At 40.5% G+C, this 25,259-nt stretch overlaps 1 protein-coding gene across 2 annotated transcripts in view; it reads right to left on the reverse strand.

Annotated features, from left to right (window-relative positions):
• DOCK4 (dedicator of cytokinesis 4) overlaps positions 1-25,259 on the reverse strand; it is a 3,006,016-nt gene that overhangs the window by 2,066,600 nt on the left and 914,157 nt on the right. For both annotated transcript variants that reach the window (XM_044088673.1, XM_044088674.1), the window contains exons 2-3: positions 20,385-20,468; positions 10,824-10,864 (exon numbers count right to left, since the gene is read on the reverse strand). In XM_044088673.1, coding sequence (XP_043944608.1) covers positions 10,824-10,864; positions 20,385-20,468 — 125 coding nt within the window. The remainder of the gene's footprint in view (positions 1-10,823; positions 10,865-20,384; positions 20,469-25,259) is intronic.

The raw sequence follows: 25,259 nt of genomic DNA on the forward strand, positions 1-25,259 counted from the left end.
TTAATATAAGATTTTTATCATCAGGATGTGTTGCCTCCTTTAATACCTGTTATAAGTCCTCATAAAAAAGGTGTTTAAAATGTATAAAGATTCTATCATCCTGGCAGTCAGTAATAAATGTTGGTGGTGGGATGTATCAAACTCCCCTGGTCTTGTCTTACCAAAGACATGCATCTGGAATGTTTTTCCCTGGGCTGCCACTGAAAATTGTTTTTGTTCCAAGTTGGAATTTCCCAGTAAACAAATGTTAAATAAATAAATAGATAGATAAATAAATAAATTGCGCAAGTTGATCAAGTCTGTGAGGAAGCTTGTGGTAACTGCCACTGGCCATTTGAAAAGAAAGGAAAGTCACTGTTGCCTGGGTCAGAAAGGAATCACTACAATGACTACTGAAGAGTCCTTCTGAATTTTCAGAATGACCATGAGTATTCCTGGAAAAGGTGGAATAGTATACAGGAAAATTTCTGTCCAAGGAAAATAAAAAGCACCTAACTTCCTGGCCTTCAAAAATGATACTCGAGGCAGAATTTCACCAACTGATAGCTGGAGAGTAGAGACAAAATCTACTTGAGGTGTTCCCCACACTTGGATCAAATCTTAGAAGACCTTAACCCAGTGAGAGTCTATCCTGGTCCTGTTCAGCTTGTTTGCCACACAATTTAGCTCTGATATTATGTAACATGCCTACAGAGTGACACTGTGCTGAAAAGCTATATCCCAGACTATCATGGTAGATCTCCACAGAGGGTAAGAAAGTACAGTTATATACACTTACCATAAATGTAGATGTTAGAGTGTATTCTCTGTTGCCATCATCACATTTGGGTTATCCCTGCCAGGGTAGCCCTCGGCCAGCCCAAATACCAGAGGCTTAGTATTTCTGCATCGGTTGTTGTCACTTCAGGACTAACGTCAGGTGGTCAGTAGTATAAAGTAAGGCAGCAGATGCCATTACATCAGTTTTTCTTGCCCTAACCTGTCAGGAGCCCCCACATAGCAGCCAGATTCTGGTAGAATGAACCCCACCAGTAGAAAGTAAATACTAATATGTCCCTTGTAAGGAAGAGAAGAATGGGGGATGGAGGGAGGGAAACCAGGACTGCAACAGTGAATACACTCAAACATCTACATTTACGGTAAGTGTACACAACTGTACTATGTTCTTCATGTTTCACTGTTGCAGTCATCATATTTGGGTTGATTCCCAAAGCTGAGGAAATGGGTGGAGGCAGTCAAAGAAGCTAGGGGCTGGCTAGGATGCCCTGCAAGACTGCAAAGGCAAACCATGCCCTGGACTTGGAAAAGAGAGGTAGGTGGTAATGTTTGCTGAAAGTGTGAACAAATGTCCAGGTGGCAGCCTCCAGGATGTCCCTGGTGGGGACTCCTCTGAGGAAAGCTGCAGAGGTGGAGGCTGCTCTGATGGAGTGAATCCTGACACCCTTGGGGGAGGCTTTCCATGTTGTTTGTAGCAGAAATGGATTCAGTGTGCCATCCATTTGCAAATGGTTTGTTTGGAGATGGCTTTGCCTTCTGCCCCTGTAGCAAAGCTAGCCAGCAATTGATCAGACTTTCTGAAGGATTTAACCCTGTCTAGATAGAATCTGACCTGTCTGTGCACATCTAGAGTGCAGAATCCTTTCCCCTTTGTTCTGGGGATTAGGAAAAAAGGTGGACAAATAGATGGATTGGTTGAGAGCCACAGTGGACACCACCTTGGGCATGAAGGATGGGTTAGTTCTGAGGGATACCCTGTCAGCATGGAAGATGATGAAGGGTTCCACAGCCATGAGCGCTTGCAGCTCGGAGACTCTTCTGGCTGAAGTGATGGCCAGAAGGAATGCTGTCTTCCAGGAGAGAAATTTTAGCTCTACCGAAGAAGCTGGTTCGAACGGAGGCAGGGTGAGTTTTTCCAATGCAAAGTTAAGGTCCCAAGCTGGGGTTGGTGCCCTTCTGGGTCGCCTCAAGTTGCTAGCCCCTCTTAGGAACTGTTTGATCAAAGGGTGTGAGAAAAGGGGCTTCTCAGTGGGGAAATGAGCAGAAACAGCAGAGGCATGAATTTTTATAAAGGAGAAAGAGAGGCCACTGCGTCGTAGGTCAGCTAAGTAATCCAGGATGAGAGGCAGGGCTGTGCCGTATTGGCTCCCTTAGCCTGGATCCAAATGCAGAACCTTTTCCATTTGTCAGCATAAGACTTTCTAGTGCTAGGGCATCTGGTCTCACAGATAACATCTAGAACCTGTTTACTGAGTTTGGCAGATTGATCCGGGGTTACGGAATAAGCCAAGCTGCCAAACTGAGTGTCTGCAATTGGGGATGCATGACTTCCCCTTCCCTCTGGGTCAGGAGGTTTGGAATCTGAGGAAGATGCCATGGTGCCAGTGGGGACAGGCTGCACAGCAAGAGTTACCAGTGATAGTGAGGCCAGTCTGGAGCTATAAGAATTGTCCTTAGTTTTTCCTCCTTTATTTTGAGCAGTACCCTGGGGATGAGATGTAGTGGAGGAAAGGCCTAGACCGATAAATTGACCCAGGAGAAGGACAGGGCATCCACTTTCCAAGCAATGCAGTGAAGCTCCCTGGTGCAGAATTTGCTGAGCTGATGGTTGGTGTGGGAGGCAAAGAGGTCGACCTTCGGGGTGCCCCATTTCTGAGTTATTAGGGTGAAGGTTCTTCTGTTGAGTTGCCACTCGTGTGGGTCCAGAAGATTTCTGCTTAACTGGTCTGCCAGAGAGTTGAGAGAACCTGGTAGGAATTGTGCTAACAGGTGCAGATGCATGGCAAAGGCTGTGAGCCAAAGGGTCATGGCAAGCCTGCACAGAGGGTAGGAGTGAGTTCCTCCCTGCTTGTTGATATACCACATCACAGTGTTGTTGTCTGTTTTGATCAGGTGAGCCCCTTGGAAAGAAGGGGTTTGAAAGTTATCAAGGCATGCTGGACAGCCATCATCTCTTTTTGGTTCATGTGCAGAGGGATTTGCTGTGGGCTCCATTGGCCCTGTATGCACCTGCCATCCAGGTGTGCACCCAAAGCATAGTCTGATGCATCTGTGGTGAGGGTCTGGTGGCAGGGGTGGAGAGAAAGGCAGTCCCTTGTTGTGGGAGCATGCTGTTGCCCTCCAAAGAAAATCTTTTCTGAGGCAAGGAATTATAGGTATAAGAGTTTCCAGGTCTTGAGAGTGTTGACACCAAAGGCTTTTTAGGTACCACTGAAGTTTCCTCATATGCAGTCTGGCATATGGAATGAGTAGTATGCAAGATGCCATGAATCCCAGAGCTTGCAGGATCTTCCTTGTAGATAACTGTGTCCTAGTGGTTAGTTGAGGGAAGTAGGCTGTCAGGAAAATTTGTTTTTCTGGTGTAAGGAATGCCATCTGAGACACTGTGTCCAGGCTTGCTCCCAGGAAGATAATCCTTTGGGTGGGTGGGCACCTGCTTGGATTTCTTTTCATTTCTTGTGTACCCTACGGAGGTTAGTAGGGTCTTTACAAAGGCCAGGTCCTTGAGCAGCTTTTCCTGGCTGTCTGACTGAATAAGGCAGTCAAATCTGGATATTGCTTTGCCTGCAAAAGGCATTGGCCGGAGCCAGACATTTTGTGAAAACTCTGGGAGCAGTAGATAAGCCAAAGGGAAGTGCAGAGAACTGAAAGTGTTGAGATCCTGCCCTGAAACAAAGATATTTCCTGCATGATTCCCTGATAGGAATGTGGAGGTAGGCCTCTTTTAGATCTAGGCTGGCTAGCCAAGCGTCCTTGGAGAGCATAGGTAGTAGCTGCTGGAGGGTGAGCATTTTGAATTTTGGGATCACCAGTAAGGTGTTTAGAATGGATAGATTGAGGATGGGGTGCCAGGTGTCCTCTTTTCTGGGTACCAGAAAAAGTCTGGAGTAGAAAGCTTGGCCTATCTGTTCTGCAGGAACATGCTCTACTACCCTCAAAAAAAGCAGGGAAAGGATTTGCTTTTGAGCATCTGCCCACTGGTTTGGAGGTAAATCTGGGAACCTTTTTGGGGTTAGAAGGGTGTGGAAGGAACATATATATCCCTGAGACACTATGTTCAGAACCCAGTGGTCATTGGTAATGATGGACCAGGTGCATGCATGAAAGGAAAGTTTTCCTCCTAGGGGTAAGTGAAGGTGGGCAGAGGGAGGGGTTGGGGTAGGCGAGTCATTGTGAGTTCTTACCATAAGAGGGTGGCTTAGAACACCCAGGTTTTGAAGTGGAGGTAGACCAGTGCTTAGATCTCTGCATTCCCTGTGGCTGCTGTCTGGGGGAGTCTGGTTCCCCAGGGCCTAGGATGGACTAGCTTAGTGGGAGCAGGAAAGGACCAGTGTTTGGTGGGATAATGCCTGCTGAACCTGGATGGCTGGACCTGTAAGAAATACTTAACTGTTTGCATATATTTTGCTTTTTCTTTCTTTTTTAAGACCTTTTCTGCCTTCGTGTCAAATAAGTTGTCTTTGTGCAAGGGGGCATCCAACAATTTAGATATGACATGGTCTGGCAGGGGCTGTTCCTTAAGCCATGTATGCCTTCTAATGTCAGATCCAGTGACTGCGGCCCTGCAAGAAGCTTCTAGGGCATCAAAACCACACTGCAAGGTGTGTTTAGTTACTTGACTTGCAGAATGCATTAACTCTTGTAATTCTTTAGATTCTGCCCAAGCAGGAAAGGAAGACTTTTTTTTGTTTGAGGAGTTCGGTAGACAAAACTCAGGTAGCAGCTGACTGGCACTCATATGAACTGCTTCTGCTTTGGGCTCCACGGCAAGAAAGACTGATGTAATGGTGTCAGCTGCCTTATTTTATACTACTGATGACCTGACGTTAGTCCTGAAGCGACAGCAACCGACGCAGAAATACTAAGCCTCTGGTATTCGGGCAGGCCGAGGGCTACCCTGGCAGGGATAACCCAAATGTGATGACTGCAACAGTGAAACACAAAGAACATCTCGTTCCTCTTGCTTATTTATGTATCACATCACTGTAGTGTTGTCTGTAAACAGTTGTAAACGTTCCACGAACCAAAAATAAATGAGAGAATTGTAAACATTTATAAGTGCCAAACTGGCACTTTTATCCCCATAGACACTGCTGTCTTACATACTGTTAACTATCTGTAGTGATCAACTGTGTTGGAGCTGGTAGGAAGAGTAGGAGACCTGAATTAAGAAAAACATATGTTGTATCTAGCCATAAATCACCCTATCCACAAATCTAGAAACAGAAAACTCGGGATTTAGATGTTGGAACCATAAAAAGTGCAGATTACAATGGATTTCTGTCATGTGAAGTCTTGCAAAAGTTATCAAGAAAATCATAGAAGCCATGAAGCCCAGAAAGCTGAGGAATCCCCCTGCTGAGATAGTGGTATAAGTAGAAAACCTCAGGTATATATTAAGATACAAATCTACATTTTACCTGTGGAAGAAACGCTCTTTGAATTGAGGTGTCTAGGAGACCCCCCCAGGAAAACAATCATGAGAGAATTAGTCATACAAGACTTTTTTTTTATATTTTCCTGGAATCCCAGTCTGTGTACAAGATCCTTGACCAAAGTAAGAGATTCCTGGCACTTTGAAAAATACTCTGCAAAGAAAGACAAGTTATTTAAATAAGGAAAATACGAACACTGTACAGTCTGCAGAAGGTAATCACAGGAACTAAACACTTTGCATATATCCTTACAGCAGTGGATAGACCAAAGGTTAATGCAGAGTAACTGATATTGTTCGCCACAATCAGAAAACATTCAGAAGCTTCTGAGATGTGGATCTAGGAATATGATAATATACATCTTTTAAAATATAAGGTTACTAGAAAACTCTAAAGGAAATTAAATGATAATAATTATAAGATGGTATAAGACACAAACTTGAATAAATACATTTTCCTAAGAAAGACATCTTCTAACACTCTCTGAAAGAGCGTATGCCCATGACAGCAGGGAAAAATGAGTTAAGTCTGGCAAATGATCAAAAGGACGGGAGAGACTCCTAGTGCCAAGTCAGCTTGGTGGACACAGAGATAGCCAGTAGGGGGGGTGTCTTGCAAGTTATTCATACAGACCTGTTAGGCTACCATTACCCTCCAGCAGCCTGCTGGGACTCTTTATTTTGCCTTAAAAGAAGGTAAAGGGCAAGTATAAAAGTCCACGTCCAACTTGGAGACGGAAGGCTGAAAAAAATAATAAATGGAGAGAAGACTGTCCAAAACTAGCTCCTTATCCAAGATAAAATGCAAAACGTTATTCTAACATCTTCTGGAAGGTTTGAGAACACAACCAAGCAAACCTCCTCAAAACAGTTTCACTGTCAATAGCCCTACAAGTGGTATCAGCGAAATCATCAGAATGTTTCAACCGCTGTACAACCATGAGACACAGAAGCAACCAAACTATAAAAAGCAGATTTCTCATCAGAAGAGGAGGGGGAGAATAAAAATATTTCTCATATTCAAAAGGAGGCAAGCATAAACATAAACATATGAACATGGCAGCTGAAAAGTCTAAAAATAAAGAATATATTTTTTCCCCAATCTACTAAAAGCCTTCCCATCCTTGTCAGAAGAAGAAAGACTAACATTAACCAAATGTTAAGCAGCAGCTGGGTTCAGAAAATGAGTATACAAAAACTTAAGAGAACATGTAATTTTATACAGTCTATCTGCTGGCTGTCAGGCAAGTTACAAGCTGCGATTAAAGCATTCTCCAAAGTAGAAATAACAAGCGGAACAGGCAAAGGTTCTGGAAATTCCACTTCTAAGAAATCATAATACTTTCTGAGGGACTTTGAAATGCCACTGTTTCCCCACTGAAAAATCTGTTTCATTCTAGAAATAGAAATATGGAAAGAGAATCCTTCAAGGGGACTGGCTGAAGCCACACTCTCCTCAGAATCAGCAACAGACATCAGAGAAGACAAAGTACAAATGTTTCCTTTAACATAATTTAGAGGTTCAATCTTGTGAAACTTTTCAAAAGATGAAGAATCCCTTTGACTTTTAACAGAAACAGCCATACAGGAAGGGTCGAAATCCTGCGCTAAGCCCAAAAAATAGTTCCTGTCCATAGAAATTGAGAAAGGAGAACACATATTTTTAAAATTGTGTTTCTTTTTGACATTAATTTATTAAGAAACAAACCTAGTATTGCCAGCAAGCACCTCCCTAGGGATGTGCACAGCTTTCTGGACAGGTAGACTGGCATTCCCTGGCCATTTTCCCAGCACAAACTTGAGTGGTTCTCTTTTGCCCATGCAGGGCATTCCAACAACCACAGTGGACATGTCTAACCCTCGGGTCTATGGTAGCTGTAGCGACCCAGCAGGATCCAAGGAAAAGATGAGTGGTCCAAGGAACCAGCTTTGGCCACAGCATAACCACCCACCTGTGCTTGAGACACGTCAACAGCCTATTGTGGTGAAAAAGGCTGTTTAAGAATTTTCTTCTTTTTGTGGCTGGAAGAATGAAGAACCTTGGAAGCAGTAGGATAGTCAATGGTTAAGACGAAAAAAGTGCCTGATCCCTGGGGACACCAATCAGTAAAAGTCAGTAAGGCAGCTAAGTTGTCAACAAGTAACTTTCCCCCATAAAAACACATTAACAAGCCCTTTAAACACTTATTCCCAGCCCTTCAAGGTAAAATACAACTTTACCACAAGAAAAAGTAGTTTTAATAAAACACGTTTACCACAAAAGTAAAAATGTAACACTTTTGTTTAAAAATAATTAAAAACCACATGACAATCATTAGAAATACTTTTTCCAGATTTAAAAATAATATTTAACAAAAAATACAGTTTCTGTTATACAACATGAAGTGGATTTTTTCCCCTGAAGCCAACAATAGGTGTGGCTTCACAAGAGCTGGTCATGTCCCTACATGTCCAGACCTTTACTCTTTCTAAATCGAGGAGGGTATGGGACTTGCGATATATTTTGAGGTGTAGAGAATGAATACACAAAGCCTACACCTGTCTGCGCGCGCGCACACACGCACACACACACACACACACACACGCACACACACACACACACACACACACACACAAACACACGTGTATGTACTACCAACAAAAACAATGACACTAAAAAGTAAGACAAAGCAACCTTTCACAAGTTTCCATAACCTTTACATCTGCGCAATACTGGATACAAATGGTTACCAAAAAGCACCTAAACCCAAAAAGCCCACAATTAAGCAGTACTCAAAGTTCTATAATAAGATCTCCTGTCATAACTTCAGTGAATGTGTGGTCAAAACACATTTCAAGAAATTCACCTCTGAAGTGTAATCTCAATGTAAATTTCTTGAAATACGTTTCTCTAATACATTAACTGGTGTGTGGTCAGAGACCTGATCAAAGTCCCCTACATAATGCAAAAATGTCTGTTTTACTCAGTGCAGGTAATAGTTTTTTTCTAAGACACAAGAAAGTCTTTATTAACTAACCAAAGCCATCACTTTCAAGAATGTATTAGAAGGTATCAAACGTTAATTCTGAAATGCAGTTTGAACAATACAATTTATCTGTACAAAGCAGGCAGCATTACTATCTCATAAATCTAGAATCCATGGACAGTTGTCAGCATACTGGTATGTGTGTGTGTGTGTGTGTGTGGGGGGGGGGGGTCCTTATATGATGCTGGCAACTCACTGATAACTAGCAGCCTGGGAAGGTGTAGGGTTATCAAGGCTTCAGTGGCTGATCTACCTTGGGAGGGGGGCATGTGGTTTAATGGCTTTGTGACACACTGGGGCAAACTTGGGAGTTTTACAGGATTGCACACATGTATGTGTATGTGCAGAAGGGGCAAGGCAGGCACATCATATCCTTCAGAAGGGACTCACGGAAACAGATAGCTGGTGCCAGAGCCATGGCCTGAAGTTAAACGCCAAAAAATGTATAGTCATACCCTTCGGGAAAAACAAGGTAACCCCAAGCTACCATATAGGTGGCAATCCACTAAGCACAGAAGAGGTTATCAGGGACCTGGGGACCCAGGTTGACAGTGGCCTTTCTTTTGACACTCACGTTGCTAAAGTGGTTAGAAAGACCTTCTACATTGCCCACCTGATCATGAAGGGATTCACATCCAGATCTAGTGAGGTCATTGTTCCCTGTACTCTTCACTTATCAGACCAATGATCGAGTACAATGCCCCATTCGGGATGTATCTCACCCGACATCTGCAGCAATTGGAGAGACCCCAAAAGTTCCTCACCAAAAGGATAAAGGGACACCAAAATCTGTCATATGCTGCCAGATTGAAGAAACTCCAGCTCTATTCAGTCGCATACCGTCTGCTCAGAGGTGACATGTGCCTGACATACAAGGCCATGTCCAACCCGAATTAATGGACATGCTCCACCTCAAAAAATCCAAATCCACCAAAACCACTAGAGCAAGCGACTTAAACCTTAGCACGGATATAAATAGGACGTGCTGGAGGGATAGATTTATCACTCAGAGACTCCCTATGCTGTGGAATAAAATCCTGGTCCATGTGAGGCAGAGCACCTCGCTGGCTCTGTTCAAGAGAAATCTTGACCTGTGGATGGGAGATCATAGGTTTACCCCGGGAATCATCTCTGTGTCACTGCTGGACAGAGGCACAACAAACTAATGGGCACAGTATTTTTTCATATAAGGGGTGGCGTAAGCCACAAAAATTTGGGCTAAGCTTATAAATGCCTTAGGGCAGATAGCCTAGTATAAACCTATGAACCTATCAGCAAATTATAGGTGGGACTGTTTATGTGTGCAAACCATGCCATTGTACACTTTACCAGTGGGGGGTGAGTCAGGAAGGGTACACAAAAATCACAACCTCCTCTGCATCTCCTCAGATTATATTCTGCCAGCTGTTGGTTCAAACTGACCGATGGTTCCAGTCCAGAAGCAAGCCACATGGTCTGAACAGAAGTCAGGAATTCAAAATGGAAACACCAGTGACAGACGACAGTCAATCCTGAATGGGGGGGAGGGGGCAAAAAACACCCAATGTCAGTTTAAGTCTAGACTCTGTTTCTAGCACTAGGCCCATCTTACCAAAGAAGCTGTGATATGGAAATGGAAGTGCATTTCAATAGAACTATTCATGTCTATAAAGCAACAATTCCATGAACATGAAAGCAAACTCCCGTCTCCAAGAAGATCACAGATTTTTTTCCAGTTCCAGTTCTAAAATCAACATTTTCAATTTGTCATTAACCAAATGTCACCAGATCTTAAAATACGTACATCATAATGAAGCACAAGACGAGTACATTATAATAATAGCAATATAACTGCTTTCATCTTTAGCAATTATCCCTCAGAGCAATATGTTGAGAAATGTTCTGCATAGTCTCTGGTTTACCTGCAGTGTTACGGTAGTGCAGACATATGAATATTAAACAATGCATACACTGTAGCAGGGTATACCCACAAGGCTGCATGGATAAAATAATGTTATGTCTTGAAGAGGTGCAAGAACTCAAGATATTTGCAATAAAGCATACAGTAACTCCTGAGATTAAGATAGCATTCCAGCACAGCTTGCTGTACTGTATCAACAGGGACGCAATAAACATTTTCTTGCATAGTGATGGATAACTCTTCACCAGAAACACAACACATGATGTGGGAATCTGAGAGGTTGAAGCAGAATTTGATTTGCATCCTGCCCCAGACAAGAATGAACCCTCCAAACAAGATAACACATCAGAGACATACTGGAATGCAGTTTGGGTAAATGCAACCTGAACATTAAGTTCTGTTTGGCTTATTCTCTTTCTAAGAAAATTTAATATTCATAATGTGTCAAAAACAAAATGCTCCTTACCTTGATATTTGGACTTTTTAATGAAAACCCTCTGTACCAACCTGCAAAAAGAAAAGTGTGCCTCAGAATGTTTCATTTTGCAATTATAAAGCAAACAAAACATACTTTCATGTCCTCTCTTTCAACATAACTTCTGTTTTTGCTGCAAGAAATAGAATGTTTGGCTACATAAATTGTAATGCAAAACCTTCTAACAAAAAAAAAGCAATACATCACTTATCAGAACACTGTTACTATTAAACCTTAATAAACATTACACTGCTCTGTAAATAATTCACATGAGACTTTTAATGTACTGCATGGAACAAGCCAGGCATAATTTGCACTGAAATATGGTTTTAAACTGCTGCTGAACTGGTGTTAGTTGAACTAAGTTTGACAGCATACCATAATGTGCATACTCAAAGGTGCACATGAAACTGCATGAGTGCAAACAGATGTATCTTACAGGTTGTAATTTTCTAACTGTTATCACCAATATTTTCTGATCAGATTTCTGATGCAACGATGCCAATCAGGATGCCCATCTATGAGAAGAGGGGGTGGAGGTGAAAAGTTAAGATTCACTGTCACTCATCAGGATTGTGGTCTTAGAACAGTAGGTTTGCCGCTGTCTCCAAAGAATGTTAAACATTTGTGTTTATTTTTAGGAGTTGCTGTGTAGCTATGAAGAACATACTCATCTGAACAAGTGATTTCCCTTAACCCCTGAGAGGGGTATGCTTGTTGGTAGCTTAATGTGCCCATTTTGTTTCAAATATTATACCTACAGATCACAAACTAAGCTGTACCTGTAACTTAATATGTGTAGTATTGAAAATGTTCACATTTGAAAAATAAAAAAGATGCTTTTAAACTGGCATCCTCCAACCACATTGTTCCAACGTGCCTCTGACATTCACATGTAGCGATCTCCACTATGAAAACACGCACTCTCTGATTTCCTTTTGTTTGATATACCTGTTTTGTTTCCATGTAGGAAACTACATGCAGCAGTAAAAAGTGTTTTGTAGTGTTCTGCGTAAGGCACCATTTCTAGTGCTTCCTTTCCTCTGCTTCTCAATATGGTCCATGGCGAGGGGGGGCAAAGCCCAACTCATTGTAGTACTACTTTTCTGGATAAAAGAAATTAGAACGATCAACACATTGCTGTGGAACTAACCTGCTGTGTACAAAGGGAAGAAAAGGGCTGAAGTGCTACTACATTCAGTGGGATAAGATGCTGCTCATGCAAGTGTTGTTTCCCCCTTCCACTAGTTTATCCCCAACATAAAACTGACATTACAGCAAGATAAAAGGGTTTACCACAACTGGGTTAGCACTTTTCATGCAAGTGCTAACGTCATTATAATAAATACTATAATAGTAAATACTTTACTTGCATGGGCTTTTTAGTTAACAAAATTCACTTCTTGTAAAGAACCACTGCTCAACAATTCCTTCTGAAGATGAAAGGTTCTTTTTTAAATCTTTATTACATTGTTCATATTTAGTGCTCAGAGTACCTTTAAATGACGCCACAACTAAACTGCTGATCTTTCAAACTGCCCACAGGTGTGTGTGTGTGTGTGTGTGTGTGTGTGTGTGTGTGTGTGTGTGTGTGTGTGTGTGTGTGTGTGTGTGCGTGTGTTTTAACAGCTCCTAAGGCGAACGGCTGATACTTCAAGCTGCTTGCATATATGTGTGTGTGTGTGTATATATATATATAGATATACATACATACATATATATATATATATATATGGATTCACTTCAGAAGATATATCCGAAATCTCAAACTACAAATAACTAAAAAGGAAGTGTTATTTCAGAACACTATATTTATTAAAATCTCGACCATATGCAAATCGAGATTTTAATAATTCAATTATGTGAAGTGTTCTTTCGGCTGTTCCCGTTAGGGGTTGCCACAGTGGATCATCTGTTTCCATTTCTTCCCGTCCTCTGCATCATGCTCTTTCACACCAACGGCCTGCATGTCCTCTCTCACCACATCCATAAACCTCATCTTTGGCCTTCCTCTTTTCCTCTTACCTGGCAGCTCCATCCTTAGCATCCTTTTCCCAATATACCCAACATCCCTCCTCAGCACATGTCCAAACCAATGCAATCTCGCCTCTCTTGCTTTGTCTCCAAACTGTCCAACCTGAGCTGACCCTCTAATATACTGATTCCTAATCCTGTCCACCCTATTCACACCCAGTGCAAATCTTAACATCTTTAACTCTGCCACATCCAGCTCTGACTCCTGCCTTTTCAACAATGCTACTGTCTCCAACCCATATAACATAGCTGGTCTCACTACCCTCTTGTAGACCTTCCCTTTCACTCTTATTGGTACCAGTCTGTCACAAATCACTCCTGACACTCTTCTCCACCCATTCCACCCTGCCTGTACTCTCTTCTTCACCTCTCTTCCACACTCACCATTACTCTGAACTGTTGATCCTAAGTACTTAAACTCATCCACCTTTCCCAACTCTACTCCCTGCATCCTCACCATTCCTCTACCCTCCCTCTCATTTACACACATATATTCTGTTTTAGCCCTGCTGACCTTCATTCCTCTCCTCTCTAAAGCATATCTCCACCTCTCCAGGGTCTCCTCAACCTGGTCCCTACTCTAACTACATTATCACAATGTCATCTGCAAACATCATAGTCCACGGGGCCTCCTGTCTAATCTCATCTGTCAACCTGTCCATCACCACTGCAAATAAGAAAGGGCTCAGAGCTGATCCTTGATGTAATCCCACCACACCTTAAACGTATCTCTCACTCATACCGCAGTCCTCACCAATGTCACACTACCCTTGTACATATCCTGTACCACTCTTACATACTTCTCTGCCACTCCCAACTTCCTCATACAATACCACAACTCCTCTCTAGGCACCCTGTCATATGCTTTCTCTAAGTCCACAAAGACAGAATGCAACTCCTTCTGACCTTCTCTGTATTTCTCCAACAACACTCTCATAGCAAATATTACATCTGTAGTGCTCTTTCCTGGCATGAAACCATACTGCTGATCACTAATCACCTCCCTTCTTAACCTAGCTTCCACTACTCTTTCCCATAACTTCAAGCTGTGACTGATCAATTTTATCCCTCTGTAGTTACTGCAGCTCTGCACATCACCCTTATTCTTAAAGATAGGTACCAAAACACTTTTTCTCCACTCCTCAGGCATCCTCTCACTTTCCAAAATTTCATTAAACAATCTGGTTAAAAATTCCACTGCCATTTCTCCTAAGCACCTCCATGCTTCCACTGGTATGTCATCTGGGCCAACAGCCTTTCCATTCTTCATCCTCTTCATAGCTGTCCTTACTTCCTCCTTGCTAATCTGCTTCACTTCCTGATTCACTATCCCCACATCATCCAACCTTCTCTCTCTCTCATTCTCTTCATTCATCAGCCCTTCAAAGTACTCTTTCCATCTACTCAACACACTCTCCTCACTTGTGAGTACGTTTCCCTTACTGTCCTTTATCACCCTTACCTGCTGCACCCAGCTCTGTCCCTCTCTGTCTAGCCAACCGGTACAGGTCCTTTTCTCCCTCTTTAGTGTCCAATCTCTCATACAACTCTCTATATGCCTTATCCTTAGCCTTCGCCACCTCTCTCTTTGCCATGCGCCTCATCTCCTTATACTCATGTCTACTTTCTTCATCTCTTTGACAATCCCACTTCTTCTTCTCCAGCCTCTTCCTCTGTATACTCTCCTGTACTTCCTCATTCCACCACCATGTGTCCTTGTCCTCCTTCCTCTGTCCAGATGTCACACCAAGCACCTTCCTAGCAGTCTCCCTTACTAGCTCTGCTGTAGTTACCCAGCTATTCGGTAACTCTTCATTGCCTCCCAGTGCCTGTCTTAACTCTTCCATGAACTCCACCTCACAATCACCCTTTTTTAACTTCCACCATTTAATCCTTGGCACTGCTTTCACACTCCTCCTCCGCTTCTTGATAACCAACATCATCCTGCAGACCACCATTCTATGCTGCTTAACTACACTTTCCCCAGTCACCACTTTACAGTCTCCAATCTCCTTCAGACTGGCCCTCCTACATAGGATATAATCCACCTGTGTGCATCTTCCTCCACTCTTGTATGTCACCCTATGCTCCTCCCTCTTCTTCAAATATGTATTCACCACAGCCAAGTCCATCCTTTTCGCAAAATCCGCAATCATCTGACCTTCTGCATTCCTCTCCTTAACACCATACCTACCCATCACTTCTTCATCCCTCTGTTCACTTCACCAACATGCCCATTGAAGTCTGCTCCAATCACTAGTCTCTCACCCTTGGGTACACTCACCACCACTTCATCCAACTCACTCCAAAATTTTTCTTTCTCATCCATCGCACACCCAACTTGTGGAGCATATGCACTAACAACATTCATCATTACACCATCAATTTCAAGCTTCATAAACATCACTCTATCAGACACTCTCTTCACCTCCAAAACACTCTTGGCATACTGTTCTGTTAGGATAACCCCTACCCCATTTCTTCTGCCATCCACACCATGATAGAACAATTTGAACCCGCCTCCTATACACTTGGCCTTACTTCCCTTCTATCTGGTCTCTTGCACACACAATATATAAACCTTCCTTCTCTCCATCATATCAGCTAGCTCTCTCCCTATACCAGTCATACTGCCAACATTCAAAGTTCCTACCCTCAGTACTACACTCCTAACCTTCCTCCTCTCTTCCTGCCTTCGGGCATGCCTTCCCCCTCCTCTTCTTCTTCGGCCAACAATAGCCCAATTTCCGCCAGCACCCTGTTGGCTAACAGTACTGGTGGCGGTCGTTGTTAACCCGAGCCTCGACCGATCCGGTATGTAATTATGAAAAGTTCTCCGCATCAGTAATTTTTGGCAGAGGTTTTACGCCGGATGCCCTTCCTGACGCAACCCTCCCCATTTATCCAGGCTTGGGACTGGCACAAAGAAATGCACTGGCTTGTGCATCCCCCAGTGGCTGGGTTTTATATATATAGATATATATATATATATATATGCAAATATATATTTTATATATATATATATATATATATATATATATATATATATATATATATATATATATATATATATATATGTGTGTGTGTGTGTGTCTACATGTGTAAAATACTACTAGGGCTATTACTTGAGTATTTATTTGCTCATTTAATCATAATGTAGACATCCGAGGTATAAACACCCAATAAAGAAGACACATTTGGTTAGGTTTTGTGTACATGTGTGTAAGTGGGCAGGGTTGTAATGGGTTGCACTACATATGTCTAACAGCCTTTGGCCCTCATATTTTTTTGGCTCTGTCCCTGACTTCTGAACTAAGAGATTAAGCGCTATGAGACAGCTGTCAATGAATAAAAGTCTGTTATGTGCATGTGTGAGAGAGAGGTCACTGAATAAAACTCTGTCCGTGTAAAGGTGTGCAGAAGCAGGGAGATAGAAAGTGCATGTGTAAGAGAGCTGGCATTGAGTGAAAGTCAAGATGTTTGTGGGTGTGTCTGCGCGGATCCCTGCATGCATGCGTGTGTGTGTGTGTGTGTGTGTGTGTGTGTGTGTGTGTGTGTGTGTGTGTGTGTGTGTGTGTGAGACAACTGAGCAGGAACAGAGCAAGGAAAGAGGACAGAAATGGGGAGAGCTAAAACACAGTGGGGGACATACTCCTACCCGAATGCAAACAGCACTCAACCATATCTCTCAACTGTAACCAGAGGCCAGAACATCAGAGCACTACAAAACTGATAAAGAGAAGGAAACAAACAGTCCACACTCATGTATAAGAAACTTTTAATAAAAATACTGTTCACAGATTAAGTGCATTCATCATTAAAATTACTTTTTTTTAAAATATGTAAACATATTATGCTAATCCTATTTAGACTAACATTTAACTAATGAAATTATTAGAGTATAGAAATGACCACTTAAAACTATTTATTTTCATGATGTGTATCTGATTTTGCCTCACATGTTTGACCTTTCTCATAAACTGCATGGTTTTCCAGCACAATGCTGAAGAATGCAGTCACTAAATACTGACATATGCCGAGTTTCATATTTCATATCCTTTGACCCCTCTTCCATAAATTGTTTGTTTTCAGTTCTTCAGTAACAGGTTGAGATCTGTGGTTGTACTATTACTTTTTGAAAGAAGAAAGCTTTAACACATTATTGGAGGCTTTATTTGTGCATTTATTCATTCATTTGATTATAATCCAAAATCTGAGATGTACCCAGCCAATACACTAACTGTAACTGGTAGTTATGTGTGTGTATGGGAGTGCTGAAACATACACATTTTTTAATGTATTATTGTCAGATACTTTGAGGTACACAGTTAAACAAATTAGCTATAATTACTAGATATTGAGATTGTATATCGATAAAAGTGACTGACCCTGCTATGATTGGGTTCTACAGAATTAACATGTATCTGTGTGAAGTCAAGCTAGCTAAAAACTGTACTTCAGCTACTGTTTGTATGAAACAAAGCCAAATTGTACTACTATGGACATTATTTTTTATCTTAATCAGACATCAGATATGTGCAAACTCTATACACAACAGGGTTAACTGTGTACAAGGGCTATCCATGGATAGAAGTGAATGACATTGCTGTCATTATTTGGTCTCTGCAGAATTACTGTGCATCTGTGTAAAGCAAGCTGGAATACTTCACTGTGTCTTCTTTTTATGCATAATCTGATATATGAGGTGTGCACATTCAATAAAATGGTTGTAAATTATGGGTACAATGGCTGTGTCTGGATAAAATGATTCTATGTTGGAGTTACTGCAGTTTATCAGAAAGCAAAATATGATTATAATTTCTCTCAGTTTCCATCACAGTTAAATATCAGAAATGAACTTAAGAAGTGGGCAACTATGGAGGTCCGGGCAGAATGTGTTTGAAAGTAACTTGTCATTGTCACAGTGCCCAGTAAGCAACATTGCATTTTCAAAGAGCCCAATTTTCTGGTTCCTTCAATTTGCATATTAGTAAGAATACGGTATTGTAGTGTGTGTGTGTGGGGGGGTTCTAGTGGATTATACTGTATGCGTCTGACAGCAACAAGCTGAAATATTTTTGTGGCTATTAGTTATGTATTTTCTTATTCATTCATTTTTCAGAGTTAGACACCTAAGGTATGCAAAGTCAAGTGAATCTAGTGGGACAGCATATTTTCTTTGTGTGTGTGTGTGTGTGTGTGTGTGTGTGTGTGTGTGTGTGTGTGTGTGTGCATGTGTGCATGTCGACTTCAGGACCTCGAAACTTAATTCTGCACAAACATATCTCCTGGCTCAAACTACAAGACCTTGAAACCTAATTTTCCACAAACATATCTGTCTCAAACTTGCCAAAGGGACATACACTGCACCTTTCAGGAAACTACTGAAACATTTTTTTTATGTGGGAGCAGGCCCCGTGTACCTCTTGCTAAAGGAATTCGGCCTCCACTCACCATTAATACATATACCAACTCCACAGATGCACAAACCCTCAGGGAAAAAGAGAAAACAGCCTACAAGGATAAAACACAGCTTTACAATACTTCAATCTTACATCAGACCTGAAATACAGGAGACACTTTCCAGAAATTAACTGTTCAGTGAGACTGCCTTTGGCACCATACCTCAACTCCCCAGATTTTTCCCTCATATTTTTGGTCTGTTTCGTATAAAATTTCAGTTTGCTGGTAAATCATTATCAAATCACTGAGGACTGAAGTAAAAAAATAAAGACAGACATTTCTGTTTCAGACTTCTTCCTCTTCAGAAAATTTATATATGGGTATATGGCAATTACTCAAATGCATAAAATATTGAACAAAAACTGATGGGTGCCAACATTTTGAAGAAACAAACTCACAGAAAGAAAAAAAGAAAAAACATATTAACAAAGTAAGTTATACAGTTTCCCTTTATAATGCCACAACTAAACCCAGCCATTGCACTCACACAAAATGTTTCTAAATAGTGGTAGTGTTATGGAAAGGTTTATTTTAAGGCAAGGTGCCATGTTAGAGTTAGGGATGGAGCAGGGTAAAGTTTAGCACATATTAGCAAAATGGGAGGGGTCCATTTTAAAACATCTGTACACATGTAGGTATGTAAGAAAGTCTATATATAGATGTAAGGGGGGGGGCTGCTCATGCAACATGTGTGTGGTCACCGACATTTGGTTGACTGAAACAGATGGTCTACAGGTGTATTAAATTAATAATCCCTGGTAGGAATTATTCTCTTTTCCCAGGGATAGAGTGATCATGGAGTTAGTATATATAATTAGCAGGAGCTAAGTGTTGAGAGGGGAAGAGAGGCTTAGTCCCCATAATAACACCTGTATTTGATTTAGCCTGCTCCGGGGTAATTGCTGGAGTGTGCACAGAATGTGTCGACTTTATGTGTTTTGAAGCTATGACTGATATTCTGGTTGATGATGCTGCGGGTGTTTATTGCACATTTTTGGATGGACATAGGAAAAGTATGCAAAGGCTGCACAGGACGTAACCCAGTTGAGAGTCAAAACAAAGAACCACCTTGCTGTGAGGAAGCAGTACTACTCACTATGCCTGGAACTTGACTATATTCACTAAATACTGCAGCTAACAGCATAATAGCCCATGTATCCTTTAAAGGACCTGCTTTCTGAAACACTGGCAAAATTAAATCTGCCTTGTCAGTAACTCATATGTTCTTCATAGGTTCGCAGGGGATTACTAGGCTAACAGCTTAAGAGCCCTTACAAGCCTAGTCAATATAACCCGATTTTACCCAATATATGGCCCCTGGGGAAAGATGTTGGCACAGGTTTGTGCCTATGCCTTGAGTATCTTATTGATTGACATGGGTGCTAATTCAGATGTGAATTTGTGAATCCCCATCCATTGATCTAAACTGCACTTGAAGAGGACCAGGGAAGGGCTCTGCTTAACATGAGTAGGAAGTCTGTTCCAAAAAAGGAACAATCTTGGAGACACATATCTGTCTCTCCAGCATGTTTTGTTTGAGTCGCTAAGTTTAGATCCCTAGATCAGGTGACACTCAGCCCGTTACACTTGCATATGTGTAGGAGCTCCATCACGGCTGGATTTATGAGTGCCCTGTAGGTCAGGCATTTCCCATTAATAGTTGGAAATGTTTCTCAAAAATGTTAATCAAATGAGCACACCTGCTGAATTAATCCTTCAGTGATGCACACCTGCTTCTTAGGTGAATAATTTTCTCCTTTATCAATCCACCTTGTTTTTAGTACGTTTCTCTAACTCTTCATACTGCTGTTAAGTCAAGTAAAACCATTATGACAGTAACAAGATAAAAGAACTTTTGTGCAGCAAATAGATGACTCATGGGATTTACATAGGAGAGTAGAAGTTCTTTTCATCACTTACATCAGTTCCAATGTTTATAATCTGCAAGCAACAGTCATTTGTTAATTCAGACTTCAAATTTGTTAAATCAATATCAAGCCAACTTTCCATGTGGTTTATGAAACTGCAAAAAAAATTGTGGTAAAGTAAACTTACCATCACATTTTTCAAGTATTTGCACAGTTTCTCCTATCTCTAATGACAAGGCATGTGGGGCTGTACCTCGAAAACTTGCTATCACTGAAAAAAGAAAAGAGAAGTAGTTGTTAATCGAAGAGCTTAAATCAAACTCCATCATACTTCATTACATTCTGAAGGAGTAACACTGATTCAGTTCAAAAGATGTCTCATGACATCTTATTTTTGCTAGCAGAGTGTACAGAATGCAAATAACGTTTAGGGACTAGAAGTAAGAACTGCACGTGATATCCATTCATTAACATGGTGTTATCTGCAAAAAGAGCATTTCCAAGATGGAATTTTACCTTATATTTATGGAAACACATGCCTTTGACCCTTTGTAAATATGTTTCTTGTTTGCTGTGATTGTTAAATTAGATTATGAACAATAAGGGCTGGTTTTGAAAATAAAAAAGAGTCTTCAAATCTAAAATTAGACAATTTTATGCACTTTTTAAAATGAAGTACAGGGTTGACTTGGACACATCTTGTTTGCTTGTCTTTAATGTACAATCTGAACCAATGCCAGTCTCTTTAATAATTTTCTCAACCTGAAGCTAAATACAGGAAATGGAACAGAATACCAGTATACCCTAAATAATAGATATCTATGCTCAAGAGTGTATTTGACTTTGAACAAAGCCATGTAAAAACAACAGCCACATCTAGGTGATATTTCAATACTGTGAACTTTCAGCTTATTGACACTTTGTTCACACTACTAGTAGCACTGAACACACAAAGAAATATAATTTGAATGGTTTTAAAACACAGAAACATGAGGTTAGTGCCATCGCTTTTAAACCAAAAAGAGAATTGAGGAACTATTTCTCTATACATTAAACCAGCCTGCCAACACAACCATGGTAATTTCTCCATGATAACTTCTATCTGTACAATTCTTCCTTTTCACCATGCTGTCACACAAACACAATAACAGCCTGCATTGTTCATGACCCTAAAAAAAAAAAAAAAAAAACAAATGTATCCGTTTGCGTTTTTTGACCTGTAGCCATATTGCCCTATTTTCCTTTTAAACAAAAATAAGAAGTGGAGAGCTGAAATGCTACAGGGGAAAAGAAAAACTAAACCACTTACATCTTGTATGCTGTCCTAAAATATGTATCTGTGTGTGTGTGTGTGTGTGTGTGTGTGTGTGTGTGTGTGTGTGTGTGTGTGTGTGTGTGTGTGTGTGTGTGTGTGTGTGTGTGTATGTATACACTGGTAGGATAGATTTCTCAAGAAAAGCATCATTTGCTTGTAGGACAGCTAAACTTACAGAAGCCCCTGTAAATAATGGCTGTGCAGTTAAAATGCCTAATGTGATTAAAAAAAAATTAAGATTTGTTTTAGTTTAAATTGTGCATTAGAACAGATATTATGTTGACAGGACAGTGTGTCTTCATATATTTCAGATTATCCAAGGTCAGGCATCAGCCAAGGCATCAGAAAAGCCGGCATGTTGGCGTGAGTAATAAAGTGCACCCAGCATCTCCTTTGTAAGTGAGCACCTCTGCTCCTCAGTCTGGCATAGTAACAGCAGCTCCATCCACTGACTGGAAGCTACTTCTTGAAATAAATTAAAGGTTTGGGCAAACGTGGAACAGAGCATCTTGCATCATCACATCTGGAAGCAATAAAATGAAGAACAACAACTTTTTTGGGGATCTAATTGTACTGACACTTGACCTCAGCATTCCAGATTCTAGCTCCAAATGTTCTTTGTGACAAAAACTATGCATTAGCTACAAAAATCTCACACTGTTCCATTGCCAAGCTAAAAGCCTGACAAACACTTCAGGGAGGGGGACTAGTCACCACTAAAGGGACCCTCCAGGACACCAGCAGTAATTTAAAAACATGAAAGAGAAGTAGCTATTCATACAATACTGCATATCAAAATGGGAACGTTTGCTCCCATATCAGGACACTGCACACAAATGCCAGAAGGTCAGTACATAAAGGATAGGACATCCAAAATGTTCAGTCCCACACATGGCAGCCTAGAAAACTTTTTCCCAGATTTCCCCCCAGATGGGATAAATACGCAACTGAGATGGCAACAGGTCTGTGTGGCTGTAAGGCTGAGGACAAGAGAGAAAAAAACCCCACCAAGGCAATAATCTCTGACGTATGAATTTTGTTGGAATATACACAAATCTTGCTAGTGACTTTGTTCACTACAGGTTCATCATTGTGAACAAACTGTCTTAGGAAAAATTTTAAGATACAGGATTGCTAAACAGAAAAACAAGCCAAACTGTCTATCAAAACACAAATTCTCAGACAGATGATGCATACATACCATAAAATGATGCCCTCCTGGACTCGCCAATATTACTTGATATATATCCCAACTCTAAGTTAATAACACTGGTAATGCAAATGATATTAGGATTGTCATTGCACTGCTGACAGTATGACATTCCCTGTTCTTTTGTATAAAGTTACCTTACTCCTTGACCCACTGCTGCAGATCACTGCCTGACGAAAGCCTTCAACCCTCTCCACTGCCAAGCTTCCAACTGCAAATCAACACTCCTTGCATTGTTCTTTCACTATATTAATTCAGAAAATGTCTGTAATACAGCTGATTACTTTTAAGACAACTGAAAACATTATGCAGAATTTATTAAATTCACAGATCTTTTAGGGAATTTATATTTTACTGTACTGCAGGAAATTGTTGTTTAAATTGATGTGCTTTTACAATACCATGTTAGGCATGAATAAGTCTCGAGACAATCCTGATTACTGTAGTTAACAATCCATTACAATGATGTAGGTTACTGCAGGGTTAATAGCCAGCTGTCAGGAAAGTGCAAATACCATTTTACTTCTTATAAGCATAAATCTACAATTTTGACAGGGAAAGACCATGAGCTAGTGTGACTTTCAGAACTCCTGGTTTATTGCTGTAGCATTAACGCCTTTAAAAAGGACAACTAAAATGACTCACAGTGGAGCTGCCAATATCTGGTACCTGAAACATCCTGTTCTGTTAGATTATCCAATAATCAATTCTACACCATGGAACAAGCCACATCTATAACTCTCTACTTACCCATGTTCCTCTCACCTTTTTATTAGTTTTAGTTAAACAGAAAAAGAAAAGAAAAGATTGTGCTGTTTTCATAAACTCCACTGCGTTCCCACATAGCGCGAGGTAAAAAGCTTCTCCCATTATAATAAATACTGAAATACCACAACAGAATGCGCTTAACTGATTCTTAGCATAACTCTTTCCCCTATTTTGATGGTGGTCATTCATGCATTAACCTAAAACAGTAGATAACGTTCAACTTTCAAGTAATTTAGTTGAACTAATACAACACGTACGCACTCTAAAAATGTATAACTTACAAGTGGTAATACCTCATTCAGTGTCAGAGTCACCTTACTAGTAAGCATGCATTTGGGCATGCTCAGTACACAAATAATAGCTACAAATAATGTATTTACAAAACTTGACTGCATGTTCTTTTGGGCTTCACCACTGGGATCAAACTGGTTAGGTGACAATAAATCTTAATGAAACTCCGACCCCACTAGGGATTATTGCAGAATTGTACCTCATACTGAAACAAATCTTACTAAAACTCCCTCCCCACCAGGCATTATTGCATAGTTATACCTCAGACAGAAAAAATGAGTTCTTCAAAAGGCAAGAAAACAGACATCACAACAAGGATAAACTGTGAACTACCTCAAAGGAAATATGACCAACTGCACAAATACAAACGCAATAGCACTGTTTTTTGACATTGGTGACCTTTAACCTGTTTTAATACGTAGAAGTGACCATTGCCATTTCTAAAATGTAAAGGTGGTGTACCTAACAAAATGTAACTAACTCTGAACGCACACCTTGGTATTAAAATGATAGCAGTCTCCCATTATATTTAAAATTTATTTTTCAGCAATTACTTGGATCAACAGAAACAAAGTGTAAGACGTGATTATTAAAATTAGGTGATGAGTACACTTCCTAATTTGAAAAGACAGACAAGGACTATACATACAACTTTAGAGGCCGAGAATATTTAGACATAATAAGGAACACAAAGAGAGAGAAGGAAGCATAAGAAGCAGCAATAATGTCCCACAGGGTGTGTGTCACTGTGTAAATAACACCCACCCAAGGGTGTTCTGAGGCCCTCCACCCCTTTAAGGGTGTTATTTATACAGTAACACACAACTTGGAGGGCATTATTGCACTTAGAGAATGGGCTGTCTGTAAAATATATTTTGACTATTATTATGTATATTTTTGATGTAAAATGGTTCCTCTGCCTAATGTTCAAACTTGCTGTTAGTATATGTAAATGGTGTTAGAAGAAGTATTTTACATCAAAAATATAAGATTTTTCAAAACATTTCCAAATATTTACCTAATATTTTGGTCCCTTACTCATCAAATTTGTCATTTGTAGGAAATCACTGGGGATTGAAATCAATAAATAATGCGTTTCATGCAGTATTTCCTTCGGAAAATGCATGCTAAAACAAATCCTTTTATTCTAGCAACTTTCAAATTTTTTTATCAGCAATGTTTAAAACATGTTCCTATTTTTTAGACTCTGTCCCCCATACCTCTCAAACTCTAAGCTTAAGAAATCTGGACAAATGATGAAATAGTGGGGGGACAAAGGTCTAAAATTTGGGACAGATTTTAAATACTGCTCTTATAAACTTATGAAATTGCTAGAATAACAAGATTTGTGTCGGCATGCATTTTCTAAAGGATAAGAAGTCTAAAACTCAAATGTCTGTTACCATATAGTGGCTTCAATCCTGTACGATTTGCCACAAAACCATAGAAACAATCTAATAAACAGTACGCAAAAATCT

Source organism: Protopterus annectens, chromosome 11.part0, assembly GCF_019279795.1.
Source record: "Protopterus annectens isolate FY-2018-M chromosome 11.part0, PAN1.0, whole genome shotgun sequence".
NCBI lineage: Eukaryota > Metazoa > Chordata > Ceratodontiformes > Protopteridae > Protopterus > Protopterus annectens.